Genomic DNA, 17,163 nt, shown 5'->3' with positions numbered 1-17,163 from the left:
ACGGGTACGACCAGGATACCTTTCATCGATCGCGCCGGCACGTTCAGGTTGATATTCCACACAGTGTCGCTCTTATCTCGCACGACTGATCTATGCCTCAATACGCGATCGTACAGGATAGCCATCTTCCCAGAGTACTGGCTTCGAACCTGCCTGGCCAGCTCCGGGCTAGTGACCATGTCGAACTCCAGAGAGATGTTGTCTATGGCATAACTGGCCTCATCACCGTTCGGCGTACGCACTACTTTGCTATAGTCGTTAAACGTGAGCTCGTATTCGAGCCTATCACCCAGCGCGGCCTGGTAAAACGGCGCGTGTCCCGTGAGCAACTCGAAGTCTAGCGGCACGCAGAATCGATTTCCGTGTGCTCGAGCGATGGCCTTTTCACCGTCCGATAGCTTGTCTTGCTGGTCTGTCGTGAAGACGTATCCTATGCGCGCCCGGGTTGATTTGCTGATACCCTGGTACACATCATTGACTCGTTCTCTCTCGCTTTTCCAGAGATCCTTGTAGCAGTGAAACACGTCGCTGTCGTCGATGCTCAGTACCTCGTTACCGCTTATCTTGACGGTCGTTTTCTTGATGATAGCTCGACCCACGTTCCGCACTAGCTCGCGTTTGTCGTTGTCGGAGGTCAACGTGATATTGAACGCCAGTCTAACAGTGCCTGGTACAATGAGGTCATTCTCACCAAGGTTTGGAAATCTAACCAGCAGAGTTTGATTCTGGTCTATCTTGCTGGGATTATTGGTGATGGTCACCGACTGTCGCACGGCTCTGGCGCCTAATGGCTCTCTCAATCTTCTGAAAGGATCTAATTTTCTGCCGTACATTGTTATATAAAAGAAATATATTTTTAATACTAATGGATGAAGACATACCTATGGATGATATGTGGGACGATAGTGCCCAGGTATTCAATGATGACCAGGAGACCTCATTCTCGCAAGGTGACGAGCTCCTTAAGGGCGCCGTCGATGATTATTACAACGCAGTTGAAAATAAATCCAAACTCAAGCCGTTGGGAAGGAACTATTCTGATTTTACCCTCAGCAATGGCACGCTGCGTTTGAAGTCTCGCCCGGAGATCGATCTCATGAATAAACGCACTAGAGAACCGCTTGCTTTATCAACATTAGCCGGTAAACATGGAAGTCAGTTGGTCCAAGATGAACTAGGTTTCATAGATTACGGTGGCGCGCGACCTAAGCAGTATCCTCCGAAGTTAGTTCAAGGTCTGGAAGGCATCAGGGACGCCACATCAGATCAAAACATGACTTATGATATTAAAAAGGTGTTGGCCGACTACGAGAACAAACCATTCCCAGGGCTCGAATTTACCGTTCGGGAACTGCGGGGGTTGGATCTGACGATGCAAACCATTCGCGGACATCTCGCGAAAAGCACAGCCAAAATGAGTGAGATAGACGACCACATCGCCTATGAAAAGAAAAAACTCGGTGAAACTGAGGACGAGTCTATGAAAGCCACCATCGAGGAACGAATACGTAATTTGGAAGATGAAAAGCAGACCTGGCTGGAGACAGCATCCTCCTTCAAAGAAAAGCTTCGATCCCAGGTCAACCGTATACGGGAAACCATCAATCAAGTCCTCTACCGAGATACCACGTTAGCAGACAGGATTCGGATATTGTTCCGGGAGCAAGGGATCACCATCGCCAGCATTCTGACTGCATTGGGTTTAATCATATCAACCCTGGTGGTGTCACTGGTGGGAGGAACCCCTGTTGGGCCTGCCGGTGGGGCCCCCACACCCCCCGGCGGTGGTGTTAAAGACTGGATTAAAAAACTCGGGGAAGGCCTAGCTAAACTGGCTGGTAAAGCCGCCGAAGCCCTTCCCGGCATCCTGGGTAGCATCGTCTCGTGGTTGTTGGGCGCTCTGTCTAAAACTGCCATGTGGCTCAGTCAAAACCTGTGGGCAGCCATCGTCGCCGTGGCGGGTCTGGTGTACGTAGCGGCTAAGAAATCTTTAACCAAATAAGTCCCAAAGTTACCCCGCCAACCACTAGGGCTGTTTTATTATCAATATGCTGCTGATAGGAGGTCTGAATAGGGGGGTGTGTGGTGGACACATGAACTTTAGGCTCCGGGGGCGGCGCAACTATACCCGTTTCACGTGGTTGGGTGTGTGGGATATGTGGGGTGTTAATATCGGGGTTGATACCCAACTTTTGATCCTTCGTGGCTATGACTATTTCGTTGTTATAACCCACCACTTTTTTTATTCTCAGTTGCATATCACTCGGAGCCATGTACAACCCCACGCCGAATACGTAATTGACTTTCGATCTGGCGTATTCTAACACGTTTTGGTAGCGTTCGATGGCCCTCGGGAGATCAACTGGAGAATTGATAGCATCCTCAACGTTGGAAACGAATTGTGTCTGAGCGTCGTAAGCAGTTCCCTTACCGAGGATGTTGGAACGCGTCATCGACTGCGCACCCAACAGCGCCCACACGTACGTTCGAATCGAGTCGTTCAAGCGTATTGTACCAGCACGAGTGAATTCTTTCGATGTTTTTGAGATCATTTTAGTCCAGGCTGTGGCTGCATCAGGACTGGTTTGCTTTATACAGCTGACATGGATCTTTTCATTCGTTGTGGGGCCTGTAAATGTATGACGGTTTGGGTTGTATGAACCATCTTTAGAACCGGCCTGATATGTTCCGGACCTGTAGAAGTACACGAGAACTATACCGAGACCATGGTTCACACCAGGAAGGCGAAAGTCTTTATTCGTTGGAATCTCAAACTCCCCACAAATACGTTCATAAGCGCGTCTATCATAGGGGTTATTCGTCATACTCCACGCTTTATCTTGGGGAAGAGGAGCACTTATTTCCTTCAATATTCGTCTCGTTTGATAATAAATATGAAACAAAATAACCGCCTTACTCAGTTCGTCTATACCGTAGTCTGGTGTCACACCCGACCCTGTCGTCGCACACCACACAGCAAAGTTTAGTTGGTTCTGCCAAAACTGCATTGGGTTTTGATTCCAGTTTACCACCGCCTGCGCGTTATTAACGGACACGACATATTTTTCAAAGATATTAATAAAGGTTGTTTTAAACCCCGTACCATCTGCATTCACCACGATTTTCAAGTGTGCTAAATCCATATTATAATATATAATTCATATATTATAATATGTACATAACACTTCCAGGAATAACGAGCGGTGAGGCCGTTCAGCTGACGCACGCGATCGATAACACGTCAGGTCAACTCGAAGTCGCACTCTGCGATATCACCTACCTACCACAATGGACTAACATCAATATCAGCAACAATAAGCTGTTCGTCAGTGGGGCTCGCAGCCAGATAACTGACGGCTACTACAGCGTGTGCTCGCTAAACGACGAGGTCTTCAAACCCCTGGGAGCCGAACTCAAGATGAACGACTCAAACGGTACAGTGGTGTTAATCAACAATGGAAGAAACCCTTTGAGGCTCGGCCGACCATTAGCAAGGATGCTCGGTATGTCTCCTGACGAGATAAAACCAACAACAACCGTCACAGGCACGAAGTTACCCGATCTAGTACCGTACCGAGAGCTGTACATTCATCTCGATCAGGTGAGCACAACGTATAACATTCAAGGAGGTCACCCTTCCACTATACTGAGAGCAGTGCCGGTGAAAACTGAGAAATTCAACGACGGTAGAACCGAGTCGTTTTCACCACGGCAGTATAAGAGATTAACCCAGGGCAACATACCTGAGCTGACAATATCGGTGTTAGATATAAATCATAATCCTGTAAATATAGGATACCTCAGCTTAACGCTACACGTAACATGACCAGCGCACAAGGGCCCGGAGTGAAAAAATGCGTCAATATCGGGATCTCCGACCTCGGAGACACACGCGGTTTCAACGCTCCCGGAGTAGATGGTAAATCGTACGCCTTGCAACTGAAAAACAACATTTACAAACGCGTTGAAATCCCCTCCGGTGGAGCCCTAAGTGATATGATAGATACCACAAGAGCAATAGTCAACACTAAGTACACCCTTGTCAACACCGGTGATAATAATTGGGTAATATACCCATCGTTCGGTGGTAAACTGTTCGACTTAGACGATGTTGAGAGCACTACCGTCGTCAAAAACAAACCATATATGCTCGTCTTCACCGAAGATGACAAGTGGGTGTTGTTACCCGATAACAAATGGTTTCTCAATATTAAACTCGTCTCCCCTTACGTGTTCACGGATAACAAAGACAACCACCTAAACAAAGTCGTGAACAATGGAACCCTGCTCGTGGCTTACGTCCCAACTCAGAGACGTAGTATAGTCGTCAGCCCAGTCAACACTATAGCAGCCCACATGCTATCGAGTAAACCGGCCATGCAAAACGTGAAATTGCAGTTGGTGTCTGAATTCGAAGGCGTGGTCAAGATACTAGAGGATCTACCGGCAAACTCAACATTGTTCATCAAAGTCTACCTAGGGGAACCATCGGGGAATGATGTCGAGATCGTGAAGGGGATCAAACTCGGGTGGGTGAAACGACACCAGTTTCAAGTTTGCAACGTTTACGTGCGGGTGGGTGTCGGCTCCAAGACCAGTCTGCAGGGGGTCAACGTGATCGTGGAAAATAAGATATCACTAATCAATATCTTCCTGCCTGACAACATACACTTCATGGGTATGAAGTTAACCCCTGAATTATTATCAGAAAACCAGTTGGAAATTATATCATAATAATATAATAATGACCAGTCATCATCCCAACACTACGCTTAACGACCTAGGAGACACGGAGGGATTCGATCAGCCTGGTGAGGAAGATGAATTATACATCCTACACTTCAAAGACAACGTGTACAGACGGGTGTCGTTATCAGATTTTAAAGAGCCCAAATGGTTGATCAACTTAACACTCGCCTCACCTTATATAATAATGGACGAAAATGAGTGGGTCACTAAGATTAGGAACAACGGTATCTGGCCCGGGGATTTCATTCCGGAAGAGGGATTAATAATACCTAAAAAAAATGGGTTAACGGCTTTCTTCGAAGATAAATTAACATTTAGTAATCCTGAAATAATATCCCCCCCTTTCACACTCATCATAGAAGTCTTCTTTACAGATTACCGTGGAACCCCCCCAAAAGTACACCAAATTTTACCCGGGGTTTCAATAAGCTGGTATTACGTACACCAATATTGTCGTATTGTTATACAACAGGATACCACGGGCCCTATAAACCACTTAATAAGCCTCAGTGGGGTTTCTATTAGAATAGGAAATTCTATTAGCCTCTCACCTATTGCCCTGACTAGTGATCTAAAACTTGTAGGCTTCAAATACATTAATAGAGTATTAACTGAAACCCAATTAAAATATCTTTCGTAATATATATTATAGGATGGGTCTGTACCCAGTTGTAGAGGAAGTAGCGAAGACGCTGGAAACCGTAGATGGGTTCCGCTTGAGGCAGTTATGTGATGTGAAACGTCAACTAGAACAAGACCGTGACACACGGAAAGCACTATGTAAAAAGTATAATAGAGCTTTCAATATCGTGGACGGGGCTGACACTACCCTTATGGCAACCAGCATGGGACTAGGGGCGGCAGGCGTTGGGTTGTTAACCACCATCGTGGCTGCACCTATAGTGCTAGGTATTGAAATAACGGCTGGGGTGACAGGGTTGGTAGGGTTGGCGCTTAAGTTAGTATCACGCAGACTTAATCGTAAGGCATTGAAACACGACGAGATCAGGGTTCTGGCCGAAGCAAAGCTGAACACAGTGAGTGAGCGAATTTCCACGGCACTCTCTGACAGTAAGATCTCAGAAGAGGAGTTTAGTTCAATCCTCTCTGAACTCAAAAAATATAACGGAATGAAACAAGATATTCGATCCAAGTCTCGTAAGTCTGCTATCAGCGAGGACGAGAAAAAAAAGTACATAGCACAGGGAATACAAAAAGCCCAGCAAGCCTTTATTATGAACACCAAAGAGATCGTAGGCGGTTCACGTTAAACTGTTTCATCGATATAAACATAACATAGGGGCGATAGCCGTAAGCGAGCCACCGATCCTATATGGTCAGTCAAAACTTACAACATAGATAAAGTGGATATGAAAGCCGACGAACCTAACTTGTACTACTTGAGGGATGGGCCGGGTAGGGGATTTGTAAGAGAAGAATTATTGATCGTACCGTACGGCACAGTATTACCTCCTACCAAGGCACAGTAATTTTGTAGTAGGGGTAATAGTAGCAAGAGCTAATGACCCAACCAAAGCCTTATTTAGTAAATAAGGCTTTGTAGAGGCATTTCTTGAAAGTGTTTTAGAATCACTATTCCCTATACTACTTTTGTTCCTCCGCTTGAAGTCCCAGACATATCCCAGGATGTTGGTGTAACAGACTGATTTGTTCTCCTGTTTGAAGTCCCAGGCATGCCCCAGCTTGTTGGTATAAAAGACTGATTTTTTCCCCAGTTTGATGTCCCAGACATATCCCTGACATATTCCAGGATGCTGGTATAACAGATGGATTTTTTCCCCAGTTTCCCTACCACCTGCATGCTGTGCTGGTTCACGAGGGTCAGGCGGCATCAGGTCACTACTGGGCCTACATTTACGACCTGACCAGAGAGAAGTGGCTCAAGTTTAACGACATCACAGTGTCCGAGTCATCCTGGGAAGAGTTGGAGAAGGAGAGCATGGGAGGCTACCACAATGCTAGTGCCTACTGCCTCATGTATGTGGACCGTAGCAGACTGGAGGCGTTGGAAGGTAGGTTGTGGTCCATAGTGCCTAGTTGTGACATTGTTGAAATGATTGTAGTTATTGAAGTATTCCAGATTCAAAGTGATGCTGCAGTCTCATGATGAGCAATTGTGAAAATATATCCAAGAAAGTGAGTGAGTAGGAATGAGTGAGTTTAGTTTTACGCAGTACTGAGCAGTATCCCAGCTCTAAGGCGCCTGTCTGTAAATGATCTAGTCAGGGCCAGACGGTCTAATTATCAACAGCACAAGCATCGATATGCACATTTGGGAACCGAAGGCATATGTCAAGTAAGTCAGCTAGCCTGATCACCCAGTCGCCTCTTGTTACAAGCATGGGTTACTGAAGATCAGTTCTAACCTGGACTTTCAAGGGGCTTAGAAAGACAGTGTCAGTGTCTAATAGGTACTGCAGATTCAGTATTGCTCATATGGCACTGTTCAAAATACTGAATACAGTCAAACCCTGTTGACTCGGACCCCACAGATCTGGAAACCCTGTCTTCCGGACGATTTTATGTGAAACGAAACTTACGTTCATTAATTGTTCTCGCTTAACTGGACCCTGCTCTTTCGGAACCTAATGGCGAATTTTCAAACCATTCCTATAGATTTCCATTGAAAAATGATCCAGTTATCCGGACGGAGAGATCTGTGCATGTGTTTGTGTCACATCAATACCGTTTACAGTCTTAGTCTATCGGAAGGCATTTGGTGTGAATTGATTAATTAGCCATCAAAACACTAGTGACGCTTGTCACTCGGGTTGTTCATTAGGATTTTGCGCATGTGAGGACATCTTATCAGTAACAAAAACACATGTTAAGTAGGATTAAGGTTATGTACACTGTAATTGTACTGTATATAACACTTATAAATCGACCCCTGCTATCTGTCGCGATGTAAGTTAAAAATAGCCAGCCACATGATCCAAGTCATGTGATCCCGTCCGGAAGTTTACTTTCTGCAGACAGCATAAGTTCAACACGATGTCATGTGTTTTTAGGGCATTTAAAATTTAGAAAAAAGAATATGCAGTTGGCAAAATAGAAACTTTCGTCATCGATTTATGTTTTTCATCTAACTTACCATCTGAAACTCCACACGCTACATGATTACATCCGAGACAACCAGACAAATGGTAACCTGCGTTCCGCCTTGCATGTATTATCGGTACACTTATATGTTATGATGATTCACTGTTCTTAATGTTGACTGTTGATTTATTGATATACGTACATGAAAATTTTTTGCTTTCTCCTAATTTTCACATTTTGCTTGTTTGATCTAGTTAACTGGACATCTTGCTATCCGGACGATTTTCGAGTGAAACCCAAACGTCCAGATAAGCTGGGTTTCGACTGTATATCAAAATACGTCTAGAACATTTCAGTGTGGTGTTTCTCAACATTGTGTTCAGAAATAACTTAGCAAGGTCATTCTTTAATCTCTGAGAAATAGTACCAATTGCATCCAGCTTGCTTGTCTCTGACATGTTGTGACCATAACAACAACATAAGGTTTCTATGTGCAGCAGCAGTTTCCAGTGTACTTAGGGTCATAGCAAATTACAGATGAAAGAGTTTGTGAAGATCCAGGTTAGAATTGGTCTTCAGCAACCCATGGTTGTCTGCAGAGGCATTTAACCGGATCTGTTGTTCAGGTTTATATGTCATAGTGACCCAGCTCTGTAGATTGATGCTCATGCTGTTGATCACTTCATTGTCTGTCCAAATGCAAGTAATTACTGACTGCTGCTATATAGTGAAGTATATTGCTGAGTTAGGCATTAAACAACAAACACAACTGATAAAAGAATGAGAGTGATATTCATTGGTACATATTTTCATGAGTGAAGCATTGATATGGTGTACGTCAATGCAAAAATATTGGCTAGACAGATGTTCACTGTGCCCTTGTTGTTCCAGGGAAGCAGCGTACAGAGCAGGTGGAGGCCCTCCCTCCAGACCTCGCCGATCAGGTGATGGATGACAACAAGAAGTTTGGAAAAGAACTGGAGGACTGGGACAGAGAGATGGCACTGAAGAAAGTGGGTGGAGACTCTGAGGTCGCTGACCACAGGATGCGAGGTGACAAGCCAGGTGAGAGAAACATGGGTTAACAGGTGACTACATTCCTCACTATCAAATGAACAGGTACACCATATCAAGGCAGTGTGTCCTAGTTCTTCATGCTGCCAAAATAATTACCAGACTTTAGTTCCCTACATGAGTTGTGTGAAGTCACTGTAAATACGTGGTTTCAACTAAACGTTTCTTGTCTTTAGCTTCTAACATTACAGTGACTGGTTCAGAGCATCAGTTACACTACCCCTTCCCCCAGTCCACAGTTCACAACTATATACTATTGCTATTTTATTTCAGCACAAACAACGGGCACTCAGACAGTACACATGTCCCAACGTATCAACCTGTCCGTTGTCCATGCCCAGCTGGCCATGCAAGACACACTCAGCATTGTGATCAACATGATGGAGATGAGCGGTGCCAAGCCTCCCGGGGAGCTGTTGCAGAGTGTAAGTCACAACTGTCTTGTGTGGACATTGGAAGACATCATTTCTACTCGACTTCAGTGTTGATATACAGACTTTGTTAGCTAAGGTTACTGGCCCATACTGGTTCATACACAGGATTTCTTTCTGTATTTAATCCTATGGGCCTAAATTTTGATTTACCCATTATGTAATTTTAAAGGTTGAATTTATTGACCAGTTACCTTATTGTAGAGTTTTAAAGAAACCTGGTTCTTTTCATTTTATAAAAATATTGCGCGTCTTCATACGTTTAAGCCCAGGGTTTAAATACAGGTATTCCCAGTAGATAGTGTAGAATTTGATTGGCTACTGAATGAATTAGGTAGTAGGAATGTCAACGGTGGTTTTAGCCCAGCAATTGTCATGACAGCAGTTTACTGGAACCCCTGAAGTGTGGTTTTGAATCCAAGGTATGGATTGTGTTTGCAACTATCAAAATGACAAGTCATTCTTTCGCTTTCTTTTCTGAACAAACTCAGGCACACTCACTCACTCTGCCTTACATCCTCTCACATCCTTGCCCAATTCATGAGATTAATCAGTATGTCGGCCTTCCATCTTCAGATCATTATGGGCGAACTGAGGAGTCTGGCCAAGTTGGAGAAACAGTTTCCCAAGAAGCCCCTTGATGACCTGAGGCTGCGGATGGTGAGCCTGTATCTGTTCATGAATGGAACAGATGAGGACACGCTGAAGTGGGTTCTGCTAGAACAGATCACGTTCCTGAATAGGCTGGACACTGAACAGAGGTGAGTAGTAACTATACTGAACAGAAAAGAAACGCAAGTTTCAAAGTAAGCGTTCATGTTTATGTCTTCTATTAAGAAACTTGACAAAAAGACGTAGTTGCATTTCTTTTGCTGTCAAGTATACTAATAAGTCCTGAAAATAGTTGAATATCTCATGTGGGAAGAATCCATCAAGTGACAATGTGGCCTTGTTATAACGTCAAGCATGCTTCAACTAGATGCAAATATTGTATGGCACGAGGCAGTGTTAAACATACGTACAAGACTAATGATAGTCTTTGTGAAAAATCAAAGTCCACAGGTAATGATGTTACAGAGGTTTGGGCATTGAACAATACAGGGCTCAAAGAACACTCTGCAGATACCTGCTCTTTGTCAGTCGTTTTCACGTTCTCAGTATTGCTTGCTTGTTACCCGATTAGACTAATTGGATTTTTGGTGAGAATCCTTTAGTGTTTAGAATTGGTGACTTTACTGAAGATACACAAAGCTATTTAGAAGTAAAACCTCCTTGTGTTGCAGAACGAAGTCTTTACGTGCAGCAGCTCAGGAGATGATGACAAACATCCAGAGAGAGAAGGGCGAGCAGGGTTTAAGACTTCATGAGGTATAACAAAGAGGATAAACATTATGTGTTTCCAGTTTTAAAATGTTATTTTAAGCCATGGTACAATGTATTTTAACTGACCACAGTTGCCATGTTTAGGATGTGGATATTTTGACGTTACCTGCTGTGGTTAAATTCAATGTTGACTTTGGTACTAATATGTAACAGGATGTGACAATAATATGTACACAATCGCTCAGGCACGTAGCTGTGTAAGTGTTGTAAAATTAAAAGTGATGTTCACCTGATTTCACACCACACCACACCACACCACACCACACCACACCACACCACACCACACCACACCTCTCTCTGTCATGCCACACCATACTTCACATGCCACACCATAGTCACACCATGACAAACACCACACCACACTACACCACACTGCTCACCACACACCATACTTCACCACATACCTCACCACAGTCACACCACTCTACGTCACACCACACCACTCACATCACACCACATACTCACCCCCTGCCTCACCATAGTCACACAATGCCAAACACCACACCACACCACTCTCCTCACAGCACCCACCCACCCCACACCACATCACTCCACAGTCACACTATGCATCACCTCACGCCTCACGCCATGCACTCGCCTCACACCATACTTCACCACATGCCTCTCTGCAGTCACACCACACCAAACATCATACCAGTCACCTCAAAACACGCTCTCACCCCACACCACACTTCACCACATTGCCACGCCACAGTCACACCACTCACCTCGCACCACCCCACTCACCTCACACCACACTTGACCACATGCCACACCACAGTCACACCACTCTACATCATACCACACCCTCATCTTATACCACTCACCACACCACACCACACCACACCACACCACACCACACACCATGTGCTCACCCCCTGCCCACCACAGTCACACCACGCCAAACACTACACCACACCACACCACTCACTTCACACCATGCCCTCAGCCACTGCCTCACCACAGTCACACCACACCAAACACCACACCACACCACACCACACCACACACCTCATACAATGCACGCCACACCACTCTCCTCACAGCACACACCAACCCCACACCACATCACTCCACATTCACACCACACACTCACCTCACACCCACCTCACACCATACCACTCACCTCACACCATGCTTCACCACATGCAAACCCACAGTCACAACACACCATTCACCTCACACCACACCATACCAGTCACCTCACCACGCTCTCACCCCACACCGCACTTCACCACATACACCACCACAGTCACACCACTCACCTCACACCACGCCCTAATCTAACACCATGCATTCATACTTCACCACATGCCTCACCACAGTCACACCGCACTACACTTCACCACACATTACACAACACCACATCACACCACACCACACCACACCACACACCTCATACAATGCACGCCACACACCACACTGAATCCATACTGCACCACACACCATGCCACACGATAACACCTGCAAGGCCCTCTTGAAACAACAGGCTGTATGATGAGTGTTCTGTTTCAGGCCTGGCATCGGAAATACCATCAGTTCAGGGAAGTGGTGTACCTGTTTGTTAAAGGTCTAGAAGCCTATTACAAAGAAAGGTAAGTTAATCTTGGTCTGCAAGTCATTTGATACTGTGTTAATGAACACCTATAACATGGATCGGTGCTTGCAATATTGATCACTTTATTGTCTGGTTTGGTCTGTTCCACCTTGCCATGATGTTGCTATAACAATCGGAATGCAGCAGTAGACTGTGTTAGAGTGATATATATCATGTCAGATAGTGATGAACGAGAAGGTGTATGAAAGTGTAATCCCAAATATAACATGTTACTGTGTTCAGTAGTCCGAGTATGACACACTCACTACACACACTATGTCTGTAACATTTTGTTTTGGTGAAGGTCAAGACTACAGCTGTTGTGTTGTGTTGCAGGTTTGCAGAAGCAATGCCTTACTTTAACATAGCGTGGCATTACAACACAGAGGTGATCGAGGGCAAGAGTGAGAACCTGGGGATGAGTAAGCAGCTTGTGGCCTTCTACCAGAGAGAATGTTTAGAGGTGAGTCAGTATCCAGCCAGCATCTGAGAATGAATAAACTGCTTGTGGCCTTCTACTAGAGGGAGTGCTTAGATGTTAGTAAGTAGGTCCAGCCAGGATTGGAGAATGAGTAAATAGCAAGGGAATTCTTTGAATTCTCTGGATCTCTAGTATCAAGCAAAACACTGTTATATTGGTGTCACATAATATGAACCACACTACATTCCCCCATGTGTGGTAAACATCATTTTCCTGTCTTCCAGCATGTTTGAGACAGAACACAATTGTTCTGTACTGGCTGTAGTGATTTGCTTTTTGTTTTCTGGATAATACAACTCTTAACCCTGTTGAGTAATGATACTGAGGAAGTCATCTGTCATTCAAGATTGAGTTGACATGTCATGTTCATTTCCACAGAAACTAAATGCCTGGTCGGCTCAGATGTTTGAAGCCGAGGACGATATCTCCGAGATGTTGACGACAATGATGGATCTGGTGCTGCCTTCTATGCCAGCTCTCTTCCTGTCTGGCTTTTCTGATGACACAGCTTCTGCTGAGGAGATGAGGGAAAGGTGGTGTTCATTCCTGGGGCAGGACCTTGATGGTGAGAGAACTTCTTCATGTCAGTCTGTCATAATAGTGGCAATAAGGTAGCCTAATGGTTTAAGTGTTCACTCGTACCACCTGAGACCTGAGGTCAATTCCCCACATTTGTACAATGTATGAAGTCCATTTTTAATGCCCCCTCCATGATGTTGCTGGAATATTGCTAAAACCAACGAAAAGCAAGACTCACTCTTCACTCAATCTGTCACTCAATCTGTCATAATGATTCTAAGGCTTCAAGGGACAGCCTAGGCCTTCAGCAACCCATGCTTGCCATAAAAGGCGACTATGCTTGTCGTAAGAGGCGAGTAACCAGATTGGGTGGTCAGGCTCACTGATTTGGTAAACACATGTCATCGGTTCCCAGTTGCACAGATTGATGCTCGAGTTGTTGGTCACTAGATTGTCTGGTCCTAAATTGATTACTGACCACCGCCATATAGCTGGAATATTGCTGAGTGTGGAGTAAAACTAAACTCACTCACTCAAGGGACAGCCAAGTACAAATGCAATGATGGAGGACACTTAACTGTTAAATGTCTGAGGCTTACATCACTTCAGGTTCTTGTGTCACATCAGACGTGATATAAATTGTATGTAGAGAGTTTTGGCAATTATATTTTTTTTCAATTTTCATGGTAACAATTATGTTAATCTCAAAAAGATGTGGATTTCATGTCTGGAACATAAGTCAAAAACATCTCAACATCCATCATCAACGCTGCCAGGACAAACATGGATTTCAAACACATGGTCATTGGCTTCAGGGATACAAGGTACATATCAGTGGTTTTGCTTTGCATTTTCAGAATACAAAGTTGAGAAGTTACAGGAGATTCTCTCAAAGTTGTTTGAGCCAGCATCAGAGACACGGTCTGTCAGAACACCATCGGTCCGAATCACAGATATGAATGAACTCTACTATCAGTACAAGTCTATCATGGCCACTGCAGACAATCAGGGTGACCTTGACCTTGTGTTGAAGGTTACATAGAAGACGTGAGATCCTGTAAAGTGTCACCTCCTCTCATCGGCATCTGCCTGTGTTGTGGATGTTGTGAGAACATGGGATGCATAGCACACATGACATAACCCCCTATGTCAAAGATCATCATCATGTATCCTACACTCATCATCAGGGTCAAAGGTCACTCATAAAAGTTCAAGGTCATGTCATTTAAACAGCCATGTGTGAGCTTTAAGAGACCGAACGACAGCCCAGTTGAAGTCATAGGACAGACCAACACATTGTCCAGAAGCTACTTCTGGTCAAGGTGGATGTGGGGTCAAGGTCAGGGTCAGGGAAAAGGAAAATTGTCCTGAAAATTCAGTTGATTCATGTTGGCCAAGGTGAAGAAAGATGTGCGTGTGACTTTGTGGCAGCAACTCTGTTATGTGCTAATTAACCAACATGAAGATAGCTTGTGTTCACTGGTGAACCGCTTCTATGGCATTGCATTAGAGTCTGCTAGAAAAGCCTGTTTATTTGCCAAAGACTACTGCAGAGAAAAAGCTGAGATTATTCACACCAAGACTTCCTCCACCAACGATTACTTAATTACGATTGATATCCACCACACGTCTATTGTTTCTTTGTAAGGAAAGGGTAGTTCTCACTTTGACCAAAGTGTGCTCTCAGGCTCTCTTCCAAGGTGTGAGATGTCTCTTGTGGGAATGTGTGAATCCAGATTGCCAGAATTTCTATATTTAATCATCATCATCATCATCATCATCATCATCATCATCTTTTTCGTCTTCATCATCATCTTCCTCATCATCATCATCATCTTCATCATCATCATCATCATCATCATCATATTCATTGTTGTAAGCATTTTATGGATATTAGAGTTATGGATTTATATGGTCCTTTCAAAATACTTTTTAGTCTTCACTGAAACTAGAAGAAAATATAGTACATGCAGTTCTTACATGAGAGTGGAAGCTGGTGGCTTCTTTTTCACCATCACCAATGTCAGTTATGGAAAGGTCAGCCTGCGGTATTGGATATTTGAATTAGAATCATGCTTGAAGAAAGTCAATTTAGGCCTATACGGTTAGGCTAGATTTTTGTTTGTTGGTTGGTTTGGATATTTCAGCAGAATTCCTGTTCGTTAGGAAGGAAGAGAGTATCAATTTTTGCTTCTAAATTCCGTTTTACATACTGAATACACATCTATGACTGGTCATCACACTGAGACTACTATGGAAATTGATTTTCTCCCACTCCACTTTTGAAAATCATTTAGTAAAAACTAGAGACATGTTTCCTTGACTATGTAGGTTGAAAGTTCAGTTAAATATTTATTTCCTTCAATGCATGTGCTGTGTTGTATCTTCCTGAGATTTCAAGAGCAAATTAGAAGTGAACATTTGATCACCACTGTCAACATCATCATCATCATCATCATCATCATCATCATCATCATCATGTTACATCTGAAAGTGTATGTTCTCCAGGCCCCCTCTCCACAAAGTGGTCTCAGTGGCAGGTTGGTAGCAACTCTCGTACTACAGCATGCAACAAGGGTCGCTCTATGGAAGGAGACTAGAATGAGATGGGATTGTGTGTTTTAGGAATTACATTGAAATGTATATATTCAGGAGTTCACTTTAATACTCGTCTCCCATGTCGGTGGTTCGATCCTACTTACACAATGGTTGTGATTAGTCATCATGAAAGCAGTCTCATTTCTCCTCATTTATCACCTTTAATCACTGTCTGGACAAGTTTTAACCCGTTGTTTATTTTGCTCCCCGTTGTTGCAATCACTCATTTATCAGTTGACATGTTGAAGGCCACAACAAATAGATCCTATGTTAGACAGATAGCTGTTCATTGAGAATCTGACAGTTTCGTAATAATTGTTTTTACTGCATCATCTCCTATAGTTTATAGTTATAGAGACAAAAAGTCACATCTTCTCAAAAACCTGGTTAGAAGGAAGTATGAGTCCATTTTGGATTGACTTTGTTTCACAAGAACATACTCCAAGGCGCACAGGTCACCATGTTGTTTGAAGCACAACTGCTTGCTGTGCCAAAGTTGTGTCCCTTGGATATGTGAGAGGCATCTGATATGCAGGCTTCCTCTGCTCGTGTTAAGGTTTTTCAGCTCTGTGCTTGCCGATGTGGGTAGAAGATCAAATTTAGTGAGATTGTATGAAAAACAATTCCTTCACCTTCACAGTCAGCTGTGTGTCAGTAATTTCAGTCCGAGCAATGTGAATAAAGATATGTTTGGTCCATAAGCAAAAATGGTACATCTCTTCCCTGTTCATGGTTACACACTAATACTATTCGGCGAAAGATAACATCCATGTTTTGTTCATATTACAGTGCTGTCATTGTAGGTTGGATAATATATAGAAATCAGGTGATTCGTAACTTCCTTTGAGTGATGTAAGTGTGCATGTTGAGCAGATACAAACATTTCATGAGGAATGACCCTGAACACGTCATAATGAAGTGCCAGTGTTTGGGTAGAGTCGTATTTCTGTCCACACAGCATTGTCTTGTGATTTTTTTGTTATTTTCTAATCACCAAGTCAGAAAGTATCTTTCACTGAAAACCTTTATCAAGCTTGTTATGTGCCTTTGTTTCTGAGGAGAATTTGTGACAATGTTTCATCATTCACACAGACTATTCCCTTTTTCTGAAAGGTTAAGCTGTGACAAGGTTCTACTTTAGTCCACTACAAACATCAAATCAGGTTGAAAGCACTCTCCTATTACAGGCTATTTCCGTTATTTCAAACTAAAGAGAACGGTTGGGACTTGATATTAATGTTTCTGTTTGTTCATTTTGTGTTTACTTC

At 43.8% G+C, this 17,163-nt stretch overlaps 1 protein-coding gene across 1 annotated transcript in view; it reads left to right on the top strand.

The window, feature by feature from the left end:
- The window catches only part of LOC137286571 (ubiquitin carboxyl-terminal hydrolase 25-like), a 43,082-nt gene extending 26,479 nt beyond the window's left edge, over positions 1 to 16,603 (top strand). The window contains exons 16-24 of the mRNA XM_067818510.1: positions 6,554 to 6,782; positions 8,704 to 8,877; positions 9,160 to 9,311; positions 9,894 to 10,078; positions 10,601 to 10,685; positions 12,216 to 12,295; positions 12,634 to 12,760; positions 13,157 to 13,343; positions 14,155 to 16,603. Of these exons, the coding sequence (XP_067674611.1) occupies positions 6,554 to 6,782; positions 8,704 to 8,877; positions 9,160 to 9,311; positions 9,894 to 10,078; positions 10,601 to 10,685; positions 12,216 to 12,295; positions 12,634 to 12,760; positions 13,157 to 13,343; positions 14,155 to 14,339 (1,404 nt within the window). The 3' untranslated portion in view covers positions 14,340 to 16,603. The remainder of the gene's footprint in view (positions 1 to 6,553; positions 6,783 to 8,703; positions 8,878 to 9,159; positions 9,312 to 9,893; positions 10,079 to 10,600; positions 10,686 to 12,215; positions 12,296 to 12,633; positions 12,761 to 13,156; positions 13,344 to 14,154) is intronic.
- The last annotated feature ends 560 nt before the right edge of the window (positions 16,604 to 17,163 follow it).

The sequence above is a fragment of the Haliotis asinina genome, chromosome 1, assembly GCF_037392515.1.
Source record: "Haliotis asinina isolate JCU_RB_2024 chromosome 1, JCU_Hal_asi_v2, whole genome shotgun sequence".
NCBI classification, from domain to species: domain Eukaryota; kingdom Metazoa; phylum Mollusca; class Gastropoda; order Lepetellida; family Haliotidae; genus Haliotis; species Haliotis asinina.
The sequence above is the reverse complement of the archived record's forward strand: the minus strand, read 5'-3'. Positions and strand labels throughout refer to the sequence as shown.